Genomic DNA, 17,724 nt, shown 5'->3' on the forward strand with positions numbered 1-17,724 from the left:
TGCCAGCAATGAGATCAGATTCCTCCCCGCTGTGTTTGTTTGGAGCCCTGGTGGAGGGGAAAGTTTCCATGGCCGCCCAAGTGATGCAGAAGCACCTAAATTTAGCCTGATTTCAAGAGAGCTGGAAGGCAGCCTAGAACCTAACGGGGCTTTATAAGCCCATCAGCTGCCTCTGAGTCGTGCTGGCTCCATCCACCCAGCCTGCTATAAAGGGAACAGTGGCAGGGACACCCAGAACAAGCTCTGATTCCCATTTTCATCCAGGAGGAGAGAAGAGGATTCCTACACACACACACACACACACATCTGTGGTTGGTTGATTGGTGGGTTGTTTCTCCTTCCCCCACCCTCCACAAGGCCCTGGAGGTGAATGAGCTTGAAATCTTCCTCTGCCTTCCACTCGGAGCGTAGTTTCCACCAGAGCTTCTCACCCACTCCCGTCCGGGATCAGCACATGGAGAAAGCCCGTGGGCTGTTCGGCGACGACTTTGGGAACTTCCTGAGGCCGCGCACCGAGCCCCTGGTGTTCCCAGGCAAGTTAGCACCTGCCAGCGGGCGCGGCCCAAGATCTGGCGGCATTGATCGCACGCGGGACAGGAAGGGGGGGGGGGAAGCGGGCAGTGGTGGTGGCTGGAAATCAAGGGTGTTCGTTGGCAGAGCGATCGGGTGGTTGCTTCTGTCTATGGGGGTAAAACTTGCTTCTACTGAACAACTGTCTAGTCTCCCAGTTGGTCTTTTGTGCATGTCCCTTAGCACTAAAGGGCTTTTTCCTCATCGCCATTCTTACCCTAGCTCCTGAAGAGTCACCATGAGGCTGGACCATGGGCTGGTGGAGGGAAGCTCCCGGCCCCTCTAGTTCCCTCCTCCCCTAGCAGGCCGGGCGGTAGGGAGTGGAGCAGGAGGGCCGAGTGTGGAAGAGCTCACAGACACGCCAGCCTCAGCTCTCCCCAGCAAGAGGCACAACAGAGCAAGATGAACAAGGGGGCATCTCACACCTACTCTATTGCCAGGTCTCCCAGCAGGGGGTGATCTAGGGGAGGGCGCAGATGCATGGGCATAGGGAGGCACTCACGGCCATTCACAGCCCAGCTCAAGATGCTGGCTCTGGGGAGGCTCCCAACTTTTCCAGGCCTGCCGGGGGTGCTGTAGAGATCGGTAGGACAGTGTAGGGACGCTCAGAGCCGCTGCAAGCCCAGCCTGTCCAAGCACAGGGAGCTGGACAGAACAACATGGAGCAGCAACTGGGGAGTCATGACTCCTGCAGCCAGAGACCTTGGCTCCTAGGAGGAGTCAGCTGGTGGGGGGAGGGGATGTCCGGACTTCCCAGCATGGGAGATGTTTCCTCTGGGCTGCTTGTTCCCAGCATATTCCCCAGCTATTTTCAAGGGAAAAAGCAGGAAGTCAGGAATGGGCAATGCCACCTGTCGGGGACGCTACTCGCAGCCACACGATGGACAGAAACTTTTCCATGCTCCCCAGTACCAGATGTTCTAGGAGTACTGGTCATGGGGCTGTGCTGTAGGGTGTGGGGCAGGAGTGCAAACCAGGGAAGACCTCCCAGACACTCCAGTCCTGATGGAGGCTCTACCCCATGAGAGGTTGGTGAGGGGCAGACCTAAGTGTAAATGCATTAGCCGTGCAGCTGCATTGAGGGAGACCCCAATGGGACATCAGAAGTTGGGGGGCTCAGGGGGAGAGGAAACATGACCCCTTCATTCCCCCAGGGATTGCCTTGACAGTGACTGCAGAGCCTCCTAATCCTTGGTTTGCCACTTTACATGTGGGAAAGAGATTGCGTTGCCCATGCTATGCTGGACTCAGCGAGACAAGGGATCCGGTCTTGCCTCTGGTTGCTGGGTGTTTGTATGGGACTCATGGGGGGATGCCCATTGGGTCAGAGTGCAGCTGGTAGCTGACAGACCCTGGGAACCTCCCAGTGTTTCTTGTAAGAGCATTGGGACAGCCCGAGCAGGTGTTCAATGGGACGTCTGTTGGGAAATGGCGGGAATTGAGGCAGCCTTGGTTTCCATGGAGAATAGGGGGCTGTCAGAGGAGAAGGGATGTTATCTGAGGCTATCTGGAGAACCATCTCTATACCCTCACCAGCATGTCATGCCATCATGCCCCTGATTTCTCAAAGGATCTGTATGGACAGGGAAGGGAGACACCAGAAAGAACCAGAAGAATATAGAGGAAAACTTATGCTCCCATCTCAGAGGCCCTCTGAAGTGTCTCAGTAGAGAGAGTCCATTAGGGGCAGGACAGACCAACTCTACGAAAAAGCATTTGGGGAGATTTATCTGGCTAAGTGTCCCCGAGGGGCGTTGATGGTTTTCACCAGCCCAGGCACAAGGGACGTTTCCTCCACCCAGATAGCAAATGAAAGCAAGTCTTGGAGCCAGAAGTCCTTTGTTCAAGAAACCAAAAAAATCCATGTTGTGTGGAAACAGAAAGAGAACCAATGTCACGTGACTTACCCAGGCAACCAATCCACTGGGGCGCATTGACCTCTCTGCAGGGGTCTGTGCGTGACTCAAGCGCATACGTGATCCTGCACCGGGGTGAAGTCCACCCCTACCACCAAACAGCACCAGGTCCAGGTGAACAATTCAGAGGCAAAGGGAAGGCTGGAAGTTCTCCATAAACTGTTTATCGGGTGATTTTTGCATAAAATGGACAAATTGGTAAAAATAGGGGTGCAATTGTGGGCAATTCACAGACAGGAGGTGGGGGGATGAGTGGTTTGCTGGGAGCAGTTCGATTGAGTGAGGACAGACTCAGCCCCGGAAAACAGCTTTTTATTGCCTGACCAGATAACTGAGCACAGTGGGACTCCAGCTAACGACTGCAGGAGAACCGTCCCACAAGGGTTTTGTACAAGCATCACAGCTGAGCCTGGGCCCACCTGGCAGCCGTCAGTTCCAGGGGTGCCGAAATAATGCCATTCCCCCGCACGCGCGCACACACACACACAAAAGGACAAACAAAGCTGAGAACTGCAAACTCATCATAAGGCAGACCCTGGTGTTGAAAGCTGAGCTTGAAGCACAACATAGGAACAGAACTGCTGCCACTTACTCCAGTACAAGCCCATTGTCTCCAATGGACTTATTCCAGATTTACACCAGAGGAAAGTGAAAGCAGAATCAGGCCCATTACACCACACTCTTCTGTAGTGGTGATCCTACCCAGCATACAACAGGGACCTGCCGCACAGCTGGGGCCACTGCTGTGGAGGACTGTGGTATTTCTTTTAGAGGGAAGTTCCCAGAGTAAAAACAGACTAAATTTGGGCAAAACTGGGGTTGGTGAAAGAAGGAAAGTGAGCTCATTTCAATGTGCAACTCCTTGCTGAAGAGACTTTCAATGTCAAAGCAAGGGCAGAACCTACCTGCATTACCCTGGATTAGTTGCATCTGAAGGTTTGCAGCTCATGACTTTCGGAGGCAAGCGATGGAAAACTAATACAAGGAAATAATGCATAATTAACCCATGGAACTCACCGCCACAAGACTGTCATTACGGCTAACAGCTCAGTAGGATTCAAAAAGAGTTTAGGCATTTCTGTGGATTTGGGAACATTCAGCTACTTTAATGAGGATAAAAATGCATAAGAATAATACACTTATGCTCAGGGCCTTTGCCAACTACTAACTTGGTTTAGGAAAAACTTCCATGGATAGGTTACACCACAATTGTCCAATTCAGGATCTTACATCCTTCTCTGAAGCATCCTGTACTGGCCACAGTCAGACAGGCTACTGGCCCAGACGGACCACTGGTCTGATTGTGGCCATTCCCTTACTCCTATGTGAATCTGGTCATTGCAAATGCAGACAGACAGTTAGATGCATAACTGCCACCTTTGATTGTGCAAATGCAATCACAGTAACTGTGCGCAAATCAAGCACACAACTGCACAAGCAATTTTGCACATGCACTGTTCAATGAGTCTCTTTGCACAAGCAGTTTTGAAAGTCAAGTCCTTGGTTTTCCAAGCGTTCTTCCCCCCACTGCCATAAAGAGACGTACATCTTTAATAGTGCTGACAATCAGAACCCTTTCCTGGTGAGTACAGGGCTCCAGGCTGGGGTTACTGACAAAGCAAGAGGGGTCCACTAATACTGATCCAAAATCCATAAAAACTTCTTCTGACTTTAGTGGGTTTGGGATAATACCCAATATCTAGTGGTGGAGGCAGGGAACCATCTTCCCTTGCTCCAATCAAAGATAAGAAACCCTCCCAGATTTCCAGACTAGCCTGTACAGCTGCACACGGCAGCTCCTGATAAAGAGCTGGATTCCTGTGTCACCCTGGGATGGGCCCTGATCCACTCCAGCCACAGGGAGAAATCCCTGCACAGGGATCAGGAGTGATTCACTTTGTTCTTTCCTCTCCCCGCAGCCCGGCCAGGCAACATGGGGAACATTAAGACCCTGGGGGACACCTACCAGTTTGCCGTGGACGTCAGCGACTTCTCCCCCGAGGACATCATTGTCACCACCTCCAACAACCAGATCGAGGTCCACGCGGAGAAGGTGAATGGCTCCACAGTGGCCTTCCACGTGCACAGGAGAACAGGCCTCTCCCTCAGCAGCACTGGCCACTCCCTCAGCCCATAACGCTCCCTCTGCCCTGGGTAGAGCAGTCCCCCTGACGAAGTCTTGTAGGAGTCGTGGGCACGGTGGGCAGGACAAGACGGGGTACAGTCCAAGCCCCAGGCCACGTGTTCATCCAAAATTCAGTGACCCTGTCCCAAATTTCCACCCAAACCTCAGCCCTGAGCTCCGGCTGAGCCTGACCCTGCACCACCACGATCACAACTCAAACCCAGCTGTAAACAAAGGCCCTCCCCCTAGGGCAACCGTGCAAGTGGCCTCTCACCTCAGTTTCCTTGCTGAGTCTCTACCAACTTGGCAGAAGCTTATCCTCTAGTCCCCCAATAGTGCAAATGATCTCTAACCCACAGTCCCAACCACCCCCAGCACATATAGCCCTTAAAACCTGGCTTCATTCTCACCAGACTTCAGTATCTTCTGCCACACCTCCAGCCCTCTCCCAGGACCATCACCCCAACCCTTCTTTCTGGGGTGCAACCCTGGTCTTCCCAGGGGAACCCCCCCCACCTCTCTGCTGGGAGCATCCCTCACTCCCCCTGGCCTTCTCAGTCCAGTTCTCCAGCAAGGAGACATCAGTGGGTAAATCTCAATTGCCTCCCTGTCTTTGGCCCTCAGTCCCAGCTCCAAGCCAGCAGGTATCTCACTCTGCCTGCCTCAGACTCCCTTGCTGCATTCCTGCCTTCTCCCTAAACCCACCCTCTCTCTCTAACAGCTCTCATCTCCTGCCAGCCACCTGATTGGTCTTTTATAGCCCCCAAGTGCTGCCCCGCCCTCTTCATTGGCCCAGCTGGGAACACATGGCCTGGAACAGGATCCCTGAGTCCAGTTCCTTTAAATGGGCCTGTTACCCCTAGCTTTTCCCCTCCATCTGAAACCGGCCCTGTCCCTTTTTTGGGGCTTGACCATCTTGATCTTGGGGGCTTTCCAGGCCAAGCTCTAGACCTGAACCCTGCGGGTCTGGCTAAGCTCAGTTCAGTATCTGGGGCTTGGGGTGCTTGTCCCAGTGGAATCTTCTCGTTTTCACTTTTAACAGCTGGTCCTGTGGACTTCGTTGATCAGGTCACCACGCTGGGACACCTGTGCCCCTGCACCACCACCATGCCCCATCGCGTCCCAGCACAGATCGCTGCCCCAGGATGGAGCAGGGCGATGAGCTGAGCAAGGGCTCTGCAGGAGATTCTGCAGCAGGCAGGGCAGGTGTCACGGAGTCACCGGGTAATGCTCTGGAACTGCTCCCCACAAAGCCAGTCAAGACTTTGGGGAGCCTCCTCTCCCTTGGAGCAGACTTGTTCAGGGCAAGAAGCTCACGTGGCTTCACCTCCTGGGTCTTTCCTTGGAGCATTCAGCATCCTCTGCCCCTCCTTGCGCTTCCCACAGTGAGCCCACCCAGGCGGGGTCCGGGGGGAGCCACAAGGTTCTGCACCCCCACTTTGCAGTCAGACATGACTCTCAGCCAGCCAGTAAAACAGAGGTTTATTCGATGACAGGAACAGGGTCTAAAACAGAGCTTGTAGATACAGCGAACCAGACCCCTCGGCCGAGTCCATTCTGGGGGACAGTGAGCCAGAACCCCAGGTCTGCACTTCACTCCTCATCCCCAGGTAGTTCCAGACTAACAACCCCCCTCCACCCCCTCCTCTCTGCTCAGCCCCTTTCCTGGGCCAGGAGGTCACCTGATCCCTTTGTCTCCAACACCTTCAGCTGGCACCTTTGCAGAGGAGGGGCCCAGGCCATCAGTTGCTAGGAGACAGAGGGTCAGGCATTCAGGTGCACTGGCCTCTTCCTCTGCAGCAATCACACACCCTTATCCCACCACCTAGATATTAAGATCTCCAGAGTCCTCTATCCTGGGCCATTCACTCTAGCTGGTAGTGAGGGGACACTGAGGCACCAACACAGTATTCAGAGAAAACATTAAGAACATTCCCAGTTCATCACAGCAGGTTCTGTCCAGCATCTGGGACTCAGAGCTTGTGTTGGAGCAGGCGCGCCCGGTTCTGGTCCACTTATGCCTGTGGGGCTGCATTGACTTCACTAGAGAGGCTGGCGATTTACACGTCTGCAAGACCAGAATCAGGCCTGACATATTACCCATCGGAGGAAGCATGGGAAAGCTGGGTCAGATCCCTCCCTTCCCACAGCTCCCTCTCTCTGCGGGTACTTTGGGAAGCCCAAGATTGCTCCGGGCTTTGCTGCACACACTGCCCCATTTGATCACTCTAGGTTGGCACCTGGCCCAAGATGGTAAACGCTGTTATTGCCCCAAAGTCAAGTGCCACCATTTTGTGGCAGCTGGAATGACGTCTCCCTTCTCTGTACCCTCTACCATTCCCCCCCGCCCCTGCCAGCACCTGTGGGGGCAGAGCGCGATGGGTGCTGGGAGATGCCGTCCCAGAGTGAGTGCAGGCTGGCGTCTCTGTACCTGCTTTGGGAGTGCCAGAAGACCTGGGCATGGATCTCCTCTCACATATGCTGGTGTCACACGCTGACTTTGGGGAAGTGACTCCTGATTTAGAGGAGAATCCACCTGCCATCGGTTCTTTCCTTTCTTTAACCCCTCCCCAGCCATTCCAGGGTTTTCCTCCTGGCACATGGGCCCCACTCCCAGGCCTGGATCATCCTTCCCACTGCAGCTCGCTGGAGCAGCTGCCAGGACCATCACCTTGCAGAGCTCCTGGACCACTCCAGAGTGCAGTTAGCAACAGGCCGACTGGCTCAGGGGACTGTTACTGGGCTCCAGATCCTTTTGCCTGTCGCTGGTTTGCACTTGACACAGGATGCTGAACGCTAGTTTCACCTGATCCTTTTCACCCTATCAGACTCAGTTTCCTCACCCACCCCTTGGAGATCCTTCTTCACTCACGTCTCTCTTCTCTTCCCACTCTGGGCCTGGTGTCTTCTAGCATCCTGCCCTTTGCATGGCCGGTCTCACCTATTAGGCAGCTTCTTTCCACTTCTTCAGAGTTCCCCCTTCTTCTCGCGGCCGGCTCCCTTCGCATCTCACCCTCAGTAGCCCTCACATCCGAGCTGACCTCACCTGTTCTCTTGGCTTTGTCCTAACTGCGGTTGTGAGCTGCCTTTGGGGCAAGGAGCATGTGGTATGGAGTGTACATAAGGCACCGGGTACAGGGCTGTGTCACTGATTAAAGGGCAGTTTGGAGGCCATCATATGACATGAGTTTGATGGGTCTCGGGAAGGACCCTAAATCACACCACTGGCAGTGGTAGCAGAGACCACCACAGGATAGACCCCTAGACTATGCATGCTACCCTCTGCACCCCAGAGGAGGTCCCTCTAGGGCAGCATCAAAGCACACTGGCAACGGGACACTACCGGGGAAACTTGCCCTGTGACTGCCCAGGCTGCGCCCGGCCTGGGGATAGACAGGGAATGAGGACAACATTCTCCAGTGTTGTCACCTCTCCCTGGTGCTAAATTCATTATGAGGCTGGCTGGTACATACTGATCTTCTCTGCCATTCAAGGGCTCTGTGCTGCTTGTGTGCACCGACATCTGCTGGCTCCGAGGCCAGGTTCTGGGGACACTATGTTCTGGAGAGTATCCATGGAGATAAGGTGCCCTGTGCTTTAACGATGTGCTCTTAATCATTCCAGTGGGAGCTGCAGAATGATGTAACCTTCCCCAAACTCTACTGTGCTTCCATTCAGATGCCAGCTCCAGCCTCCTTGTTTAGAAACACCTCCGGTGCACTCGCTGGGTGGGTGAGGGGAGAAAGGGAATATGCAGCTACTGCAGCAGAAGCCTCTTCCTGCAGGAGGCGCTGTCGTGTATGTTGCAGGAGCTCTGGCTAGGAAGGAGCTCTCAGCTACTCCAGTCCCGGCCTCTCCCAGCAGGAGACACTGTAGAGCACGGGTCAGCAACATATGGCACGGGTGTCAAAGATGGCACGCGAGCCGATTTTTAATGGCACGCTGGAGCCTGCCGGGACTCCAATGTGCCATTAAAAATCCTGCCGACATGGCAAGCTGCAGGGTCTGCGCTCCCTGGCCGGACCACTGACTGAGCGCAGCAGGCCACTGGCCCCTTCCCCTGGAGCCCAGCCACCGCATGCACAGCACTCTGGGAGCCAGGGCTGCGTGCTCCCGCGGGGCAGTGTTTGGCTCCGTGGGGAGGGAAAACTGCTCCCCGCTTATCTAGATCCCTGCTGCCACGCGCACAGTGCTCTGAAGGGCGGGGCAGGGCTGCGTGCGCGTGGCAGCGACAAAACTCTGGACGAGCGGGGAGCCTCATGGTAAGGGGTCCAGGGCTGGGGGGGCGGCGTTGGATAAGGGATGGGGGCAGTCAGGGGACAGGGAGCAGGGTGGGTTGGATTCAGGGACAGGAGAGGCAAGGGTGGGTTTGGATGGGGGAGGGGTGGGGATCCAGGGGAATGTGGAATAGTGGAGGCAGGGGGTCATCTTGGAAGGGGGCAGTGGAGGGACAGGAGGGGGGGTGGATGGGAATGGGAAGCCCCGTGGCAGGATGGTTGGGGATCAGGGCCCTAGTAGTGGACAGGGAGGAGAGGGGTACCATTGGGAGTAAGAGGATCAGAGAGGTGTGTTGTTTGAGAGAGGGTCTCTGGCGGAGCATGGTCTATGGAGCACGGGAGGAGCAGTCAATGGGGAGGAGGTGGATAGTCGGGAGTTCTGGGGGGGGCACTGCAAAGGAGGTAGGCGGGGTGGGAAGGGGCCTGGGCAGGAAGGGAGCAGGGGGGGTTGTATGGGTTCAGAGTTCTGGGGTCCTTATCAGGGGGAAGGGTTAGACGATGGCTATCCATTTAGGTAACCAGGGGGTTCGTCATGAGGTACAAGAGAAGGTGATGGTAAAGGGTTGAGGTGACAAGTCCAGGGAAGGTAAGGGGGTAGGGACTAGGGCGCAAGTCAATAGGAACACCCAAAGGGCAGGAGAGGCTTAAGCTAGGGGGTGGGAGTGCACGGAGGGGAGTTGGGACAAGGCTGCGTGCGGGGTTGGAGGCTTCGGGGGGCCAGTCACCAGCTTGCTGCCTGAGCCTGAACCCATCCCCCACAGCCCTCTGCCTGAGCCTGCAGCCCACACCACCCAGCTGCCTTACTGAGACCCTGTTGAAACCACCCATGTCCTCTGATCTGACCCTCCCATGTACCCCAAGCCACTGATCTTGGGACAAAGACCACCCAGAACATTAATCACCCTCCTACAACACGGAAACTGCCTACACGCCTCACAATTGCTCCAGTCACAACAGGTTTTCAAACTATTAAGTAACTTCATTAAATTAAATTAAAAGTTGATCTTACCCAGACCACTCAGCCGTGCTGTCTGGGGTTGTTACTCTAGGAGGCAGTGCTGTGTGGGGGCTGCGGCCAGGACCCCAGGGGAGGGTGGAACCAGAAGCCCGCTGCAGCAGGCTGTGGTGCCGAGCAGTCGGACTCCAGACTGGCAGTGGCTGAGGGCTCAGCTCACGCCGCTCTGGGGTTCCGCCAGCCGGCCAGGCGCGGTGCCGGCCACTAGCACTGCAGTCGGGGGTCAGGCCCTCCCACATACAGTTGGAGCTACTTCCTGTTCTGGCCATCTCTTCTCTCTCTGCACGAACTGAGGGTGGGGTGGCCGAGCAAAGGTGGGGTGATAAGGTGTCCCTGCAGGACCTAGAATGAGGGAGGGGGCTCAGGAGGTTGGGTGTGGGGCAATACTTGGGTCAGCTCCCATGTGGTGCGAGGGGTGAGGTGGAATGTGAGTGGGTGCAGGAGCTCCGTTTGTCTAGGGTGGGGGTTGGGGATTAGTGGGGTGCTGGATGTAGGGGTGGATGGCGGGGTCAAGAGTCAGGGCAGAGGGCGGGAGCATGGTGAGGGGAGTGCATTGTCGGGAGGGGAGCTGGGTTGTGTGGGGGTGCCAGAGTCAGGGTGGGGTCATGGAGGGGTGAAGGATCAGAGACTGGTGGACAGGCTTAGGGCAGGGGCCTGGGTGTGTTTGGTGGGGGTGCAAGGGCTCAGCAGAGGGCTGTGGGGGGAGGGTCAGGGCTGCAGGGCAGAAGGCTGGGTGGAGCTGGCCCCGCCATGTTTATTTTACAATACAACACTAGTTTAGTTATATAATATATAGACTTGTAGAGAGAGACCTTCTAAAAAACATTAAAATGTATGACCGGCACACGAAACCTTAAATTAGAGTGAATAAATGAAGACTCGGCACAGCACTTCTGAAGGGTTGCCGACCCCCGCTGTAGAGAATGGTGCACAAGCACTGGGCATGGGGAGATTACAGCTCCTGCCACCCGAGCCCCTTCCAGCCGGGGTCACTGTAAGGTAGGATGCAGTGGCTGTGCGCAGGAGTGCAATCAGCCCCATACAGCAGGAGGCGCTGTAGAGAGCGGCCTGGGGAGCTCACAACCACCCCAGTCTTAGCCTCTGCCACTAGGAGGTGCTGTGAGCTACAGCTGCCCCACAGCCCTACCCCCTTTGACATTCCCTATAGTGGTACCTCTTGGGAGAGGCTGGTTGCTTGAGTAGATGTGAGCTCCTCCGGGCCGAGAGCTCCTATGCAACCGTAGAGGCTGCACACAACCTGTGAGAGCAACGCCATCCGCTCCAAGAGGCGTGTGTGGAGCTGGCCCAGTAGTGCCTCTGAAGATGCACAGACGGGCTTTCCCCACAATAACAGGCCTTTGCTCATCTCCAGCATCCTCCGTCTGTGCTCGCCAACCAGGAACAAATGTAGGGTTGCCAGGCGTCTGGTTTTTGACCGGAAAGTCCAGTTGAAAATGGCACCTGCCAGTGTCTGGTCAGAAACACTGACCAGACAGCCGACGTCTGGTTGCCGCTTGCAAGGGTGCTGGGATAGTTAGGGCCAAGCAGGCGGACGGACAGGCACTGCAAGGGGATCATGGCATAGAGCCAGGATCCAGCAAGCGGCCGTGCCCTCCTCCTTTGCTCCCCCAGCGTGCGCCCACGTCTCACACACTGCCGCCTCCACTGGCGGCAGCAGCAGCACCGGGGATGTGCAGCAAGAGCACACGCCCAGGAGCAGCCCAGGCTCCACTGTCCCATCCCCCCACCCTCTCCCACTGCTGCTTCTGCCCCGCGGCCCCTGGCGAGCCCCGGACAGCGACCCTGCCACACCGCTGACAGCTCCCACCTTGCATGGGTGAGTAGCCAGGACAGGGCATCCCTCCCCGTTCTCTGCACGCCTGCTGTGACCCCTCCCCAGCATCTGGGGCAGCTCGCGGAGAAGGGGGTTGCTGCTCAGCCCCGGCAGGAGAATCCCTGTTCCCCTGGGTGGAGGGGCTCCGCCTGCTGCTTGGTGGAGGGAACGGGCTGCGAGCAGCATTTCACCTCACTGCTGACCCCCTCTGCCCCCCCAGCCTAGAGCCGTTGTGTCCCTAGCCAGCCCCTGCGTCTACAAAAGGCCCGTGCACCCTGCTCCCCCAGTGGGGCTGCCTTGTCTCTGAGCCTCACCCCCCTTCCCGGGCCTGCACCCGCCCCACCACACACACCCCTTTGCACGGCCTCGGGCCAGCTCCCCTCTCCCTCATTCCCCAGGGGAAACATGGAGACCACAGTGCCCCACACCCAGATCCCAACACCCTGAAATTACCATATGCTGTATCCTCGCCTCTAGTGGGTATATGTGTGTGTGAGGGGGGTCATTGTGTCAGTACTGGAGTTTAGTTAAAGGTCTTTAACTTTTTTAGGAACCTTTGAGGGGGTGCTGGAGGTTTAGCTCAGTAGAGTCAGTACTTCCCCTTCTCCCCACATTCTTCCCTCCCTCTCCCTCCTCCCTCAATGATGTGTCTTAAAGAGGGTCCTAAATACCCACTTCCTTGGGGTTATTACAGGTCTGGCCCCCTTGGTCCTTTTCTCTGTCCAGCACAAAGACGAACACTTCCCCTGATCTCCGTGTGATCTAGGGAAAGGGGGCAAGAATGCACTTTTCAGCCAAACTGAAAATGCAGCCAGCGAAAGTCCATGTTCTGCTTTCCTTGTCCAGAGGGGAGCGGGGGAATCGGAGCAGGCTTCTATGGCTGAAATGCATTTGCAGTGTTCATATTTCATGGCGCATAGTCCTTGTGTAGTAATGACCGGTATCCCGACTGTTCTCTGCTGAAGGGTTGTTATGGCACCAGGCTTTTCTATGCCAGTTCAGTGCAGGGGTCGAGATACCAGTAACAGTGATTATTGTGTAGTGGTGAGCAACTTCTTGACACTTCCCAAAGTCCCCTGACAAATATTAATATAAGTATTGCAGCAAATCTTCACCCCACGCCTTTCCTCAGACCACATTGTAAGAGTGAACGAAGGGGTCGGAAACATGCCATTTTCTGCAATAATTCCTGCTTTGGCGTTTGGGTGTTTTTGTTTTGATTGGAGGAGAGAGGAGTGAGCAGGGCCGGGCTTTGGGGAGGAGAAGGGCCTCGCAGGGAGGGCACAGACCAGGGGTTCCTGGTTTTCAGAAATTGGAAAGTTGACAACCCTGTGAATTAAGCTCCCAGGCCATCCCGGCAGTATTCGGTCCATTTGTCAGATGGGGACACCAGAGCACAGAGGGTGCATTGCGGCAGATCCAAGAACAGGGCTCTGGCGTCATGACTCCATCTCCTTTAACCACTCCCTCCCTCCCCTGTCCAAGCCACTCAGGTGCCTCCCGCCAACCCTGGGGAGCAGGTAAATCTGATGAGAAAGCACAAGGAGCAGGGAAGTGACTCACACAAGATCTCAAGCAGGGAATGGCAGAGCCAGAACAGACAACTGTTTTGCCTAGTCTTCTCCTACTGTGCCCTAAAGAAGCAACCTCCTTTTGGCCCAGGGGCCGCCTTCTTTCACCCATGGCCTGGGGCAAACAAAGAGCGTCGTGCCAGCCCGTGCTGTAGCCACCAGCATGACCCACCTCTGTTTCTTTCTCCCTTCCAGCTAGCCGCGGATGGGACCGTCATGAACACCTTCACCCACAAGTGCCAGCTGCCTGAAGACGTGAACCCCACTTCTGTCACCTCTGCCCTGGGCGTGGATGGCACCCTCACCGTCAAAGCCAGGCGGCACCCAGCCAAACACACAGAGCATGTCCAGCAGATCTTCCGGACTGAAATCAAAATCTGAGTGGCTGGCGCTGTGGGGGTGGGGCAGGGTGGGATATGGGGAAGCAGCTGGCCTGAGATGCCCTAGAAATGACTCTTTAAAGAGCAGCTGGGGCTTCTTTCAAAGCTTCAACAAAAGCAAGGGACATTGGGCCAAATTCTGATCACAGTCACACCAGGAGAGGGGCAAAGTCCTGGTCACACTGAAGTCACTGGGGGCCAGATCCTGAGCTGCTGTCCAGCAGTCTGACCCCATTGACGTCATTTGACTGCAGCAAAGTCCGGGGAGTGAGGCACATTTCCACCAGCTCAGGAGCTGGCCCCGCGAGTTCTGCCGTTGGCTTCCAATCGGCCCCTACATCTGACTCTGATGAGAGAATGATTTAGTCCTGGCACCACTTAGCAGTTTTGCCATAAACTTCAGTGAGAGCAGAATTTGGCCCTGGCTCCTCTGGATTTACACCAGCATAACTGAGATCAGGATCTGGCCCGATGGGCTTGTGCTGACGCAACTGGGAGGGAAGTTTAGCCCCCAGTGTGTAACCTGGAACCCTTGTCCCAATGGGACCCAAACTCCTCCCAGGCTAGTAGGTGTAGCAGGTTGTCCCACCCTAGGGAAGTAGGCAGTGAGGTCCTGAGCTGACCGAGGGCCGAGACCTCTGGAGGTTCAAATAACAATCGCTGTACGGAGAGATCCAGGCAGACCATCCTGTGCTAACATTTTATTCATTTATAAGACTAAATTCACTGGGCCTGATTCTTCTCTGACCCTGGTTTTACACCGCTGTAGCCCCACTGAATGGAGTTACTCCTGATCTACACCTATGTGAGAGGAGACTCGAGCGCACTGACTTCAGCGGAGCTTACCCCAGGGATGGATTTGGCCTAATGAGAAGAACTCGCCAGTTTCATCCCTCGGACTGAGCTCTACCTGAGAGAGATGGGAGCAGAAGTGTTTCTGCGCATAAGGTTTCTCCACCTTTCCCAGGAGACATCAACTGCTCTGTAAGTGGAAATCCACTGGGAGGGGTGATAAGAAGGAAGTCCTGGAGCAGCAGAGCTGTGCAGCAGGGGATGCAGGTAGAAGGGGAGAAGGAAATTACATTATATCACCATCAGGCTCTGTCGCTCCCCTTCCTGTTTGGTTTGTAAGACACAAGATAAGACCAGCCAACAGTTGAGTCCCTGGCAGAGTTTTAGGCACAGGGTCACCACATTCATCTCTGGTGTAAACCAGTGGAACTCCCTTGGGGATCAGTGTATTTGGCACTGAAGGTTCTTTCACAGAACTATTACAATTCAACTCCACACACGGAGTTTGCACAGGGAGAAAGTCAGAGCTTGTGGATGAGAGCTAAATTGCTGGTGGGACTCTTGCTGAACAAAGACCTTGGTCATTCTTGGGGCAAGAATGGTGAGGGGGGAAGACCTACTCAAGCATTTGTATAACATAGGTGGGGGGGTCCCCAACTGTACCCTCAGATCCAAACACTCCTGAACTCTGGCAATGCTCAAATCCAAGGCTGAAGTTGGGTTAGTCCAATCTCTTACACAGAATTTTACAGACACCAACCAAGCCTCAGTGCAGCCCTGAGAGTTCAGTAAGTAGCACTGTGATCAGGTGCCAGGCTTTAAGACGCTGTACTTAAGAGGCACAGAGCTATTTTTCTGACTCACCAGGGCAGCCAGAACAGGTGGGTCTCATTAGATACAGTTCAGGACTATAAAAAGCTCCAAGAAAACTAGAGACAGGAGGGAATCTGTAGGAACAGCTTAAGAGGGAGTCTGGGTTATGATTTATTTATATTTGTAAGTACAAGTGCTGCCTCAGGAATTGAAGGGCAAATCCCAGGAGGGTGAGTCTGCCCAGAACCAGTAGTGTGAGTGCTGGGAGAGGAATCATTCCTGTTTATACAGCCGTTAATCCCGTTCTTCAAGGCACAAGAGTCAGAGCCGGGAACAGAACCTAGGAGCACCAGACAGCAGCCCCAGCAATGGACTCAGGGTCACCGAAGAAGTCCAACATGGAGCATGTGTACAGAGGGCAGAGAAGAGAGATGGGCAGGGACAGGCACATGGAAAAGGACACCATTTGGCAGAGTTTAGGTTTGACAGCTCTAAATCCAATTGCAGCCAGGGTCCCACACAAAAGGCCGCGAGGAGCCCATGGGACCAGCTGAGCCCAGGTGACTCTTCCTCCCAGTGGGCCTGTGTCAAGTGTGATCCATACACACACTGAATAAAGGAATAGAGCCGATCACACATGGGGTGGGGAGGAGGGGGCTGCATTTCCCATTGACCTTATGCTGGAGTTATTCTGTATATAGATTGGTTTGGTTTGTTATAAATGATTGGTAACTCCTGACTGCCGCTTCCTCTTGGTTCATTGCTGTTGCTACCATCTGCCCCCGGAGAGCCTGGGGAACGAGGCAGAGCCGTGACACCCCCAGTGGCTGCCATCGCAGCTTCTCCCTGGCTCCTCTCCTCTCGGCCACCCCGTGCTAAGGAGCGACCCCCCCGCTGTTCTTACGCTGCGCTGGAAGCGTTTTCCCATCAATCCAGCCATTCTCAGGGCAGAGGCGTCCGGGTTTCCCTGTCACCAAGGCACAGCTGGGCCCCTTCTCGCTGCTGCTCTGTGAGGGACGTGCAAGGAGTGTGGGGAGCCTGAACCCACTGGGGCTGCCTCCATCACAAACGCCCACGTGGGCACCCTCGACAGAGGGACCAGAGATCGAATGGGACATTGAGCCGGAACGTGGGGTCCTTGCAGAGCATTCATCAGAGCAGAGACCCTGCACTGCCATTGCCACTCCCTGTTCTGGTCCGTCTCCAGCGCTGGCAAGCCTACATTCATTGATGGTTCAATATCCTCTTTTCCCACATACCTGGGCGTTCCTGGACAGGCAGCCAGAGGGCTGGGCCCTATTAGGAGTCAACGCCCTAAGCAGGCATCAGCAGCCAGGGCTTGCTCTGCAGCTGGCTTGGTTTGGGCTGACAAACCGGTTGTGCCACACGCTCCTATGGCTGTTGGGGGCATCAGTACAGGGATCTGGCTGGCCCATAAGGAGGGTCAGGGGGTCGTCACTGGTGGATTAGCTGGTTCTTTACAATCCCCTTGAGATGACCCCCTGGCTCGGGGCTCTCATGACCATCACCAGGAGCTGCGGAACCCCAGGGAGTTTGGGGCTGATGATGGCCACAGAGCTGGTCAAGCCTGGCCTGCACCTTGACAGAACCACCTTTGCCAGTGGTGCCCCAGCGCCAGCCTCCACCCTCATGGCATGTACTGTGTCCGACCAGCTCGCCAGCATCCTACGGAGCCCCCTAGATCAAGGCACTGAACTCACCTGTGGAGTCCATGGCTGAGCTTTATGGACAAAGTCTGGGCTGCCTGGGCATCCAGCCAGCACCCCTGAAACTCTCCAAGTCTTGTCTTATCTGCACTGAGAACACATCCTTGTACACGCACGCTCACACCACGCAAAAACACAACCAGAGAACAAAGCCAGGCAGCAGCAGGGCTCCAGGCAAGGCTTGAACCCTCCCATTGGAGAGAAGCCACTTGAGGGCCTTCGTAGTGCACGCTGGCCTTGAATTCAGCCTGCCATGGTGCCCTTCGGTGGAGCTGCTGGCTCAGAGCTCTCTGGGCTCTGGACATCAGTGCAGGGATGGTGCCAGGGCATCCCTATGGTGCCAGGAGGAGGGGTGTTGAGCTGATCCCCCAGCTCAGGTTTCAGATGCCCCAGGTATCATCCTTGAGTCATAACCTTCTGCCCAGTCGCTGTACCCGCATCTCTGGCCATGCTCTGCCTCTCAGCAATGCCTGGGGATGGCTCGCTGGGGGTGGGGGGGCTCTCCTTGATCAGATAGCCTCAGGTGGCTGCAGCCACGGCACCCGTCGTGCCCATTGCTGTGGGTGGCGTTGGCAACTTGCTGCCCTCCATCCCTGCTGCCGTGCCCTGTCGAAAAGTTTATTCCCAGCGCGGGTGACTCACTCCTTCCCCTCCGGTCTATTTCCGAGCTGTTCACCTCAGCTGTCCGAATGGCTGGGACACAG

The 17,724-nt window shown here is 55.6% G+C and overlaps 1 protein-coding gene across 1 annotated transcript; it reads left to right on the plus strand.

Annotated features, from left to right (window-relative positions):
- The first annotated feature begins 323 nt into the window (after window positions 1-323).
- On the plus strand, window positions 324-16,032 carry HSPB7 (heat shock protein family B (small) member 7). The gene is made up of 3 exons (XM_032787597.2): window positions 324-533; window positions 4,406-4,539; window positions 13,504-16,032. Exons 1-3 carry the CDS (start codon window positions 371-373, stop codon window positions 13,687-13,689), a joined length of 483 nt encoding a protein of 160 aa, XP_032643488.1. The 5' UTR covers window positions 324-370; the 3' UTR covers window positions 13,690-16,032.
- The last annotated feature ends 1,692 nt before the right edge of the window (window positions 16,033-17,724 follow it).

The sequence above is a fragment of the Chelonoidis abingdonii genome, chromosome 23 (genome assembly GCF_003597395.2).
Source record: "Chelonoidis abingdonii isolate Lonesome George chromosome 23, CheloAbing_2.0, whole genome shotgun sequence".
Classification (NCBI taxonomy): Eukaryota; Metazoa; Chordata; order Testudines; family Testudinidae; genus Chelonoidis; species Chelonoidis abingdonii.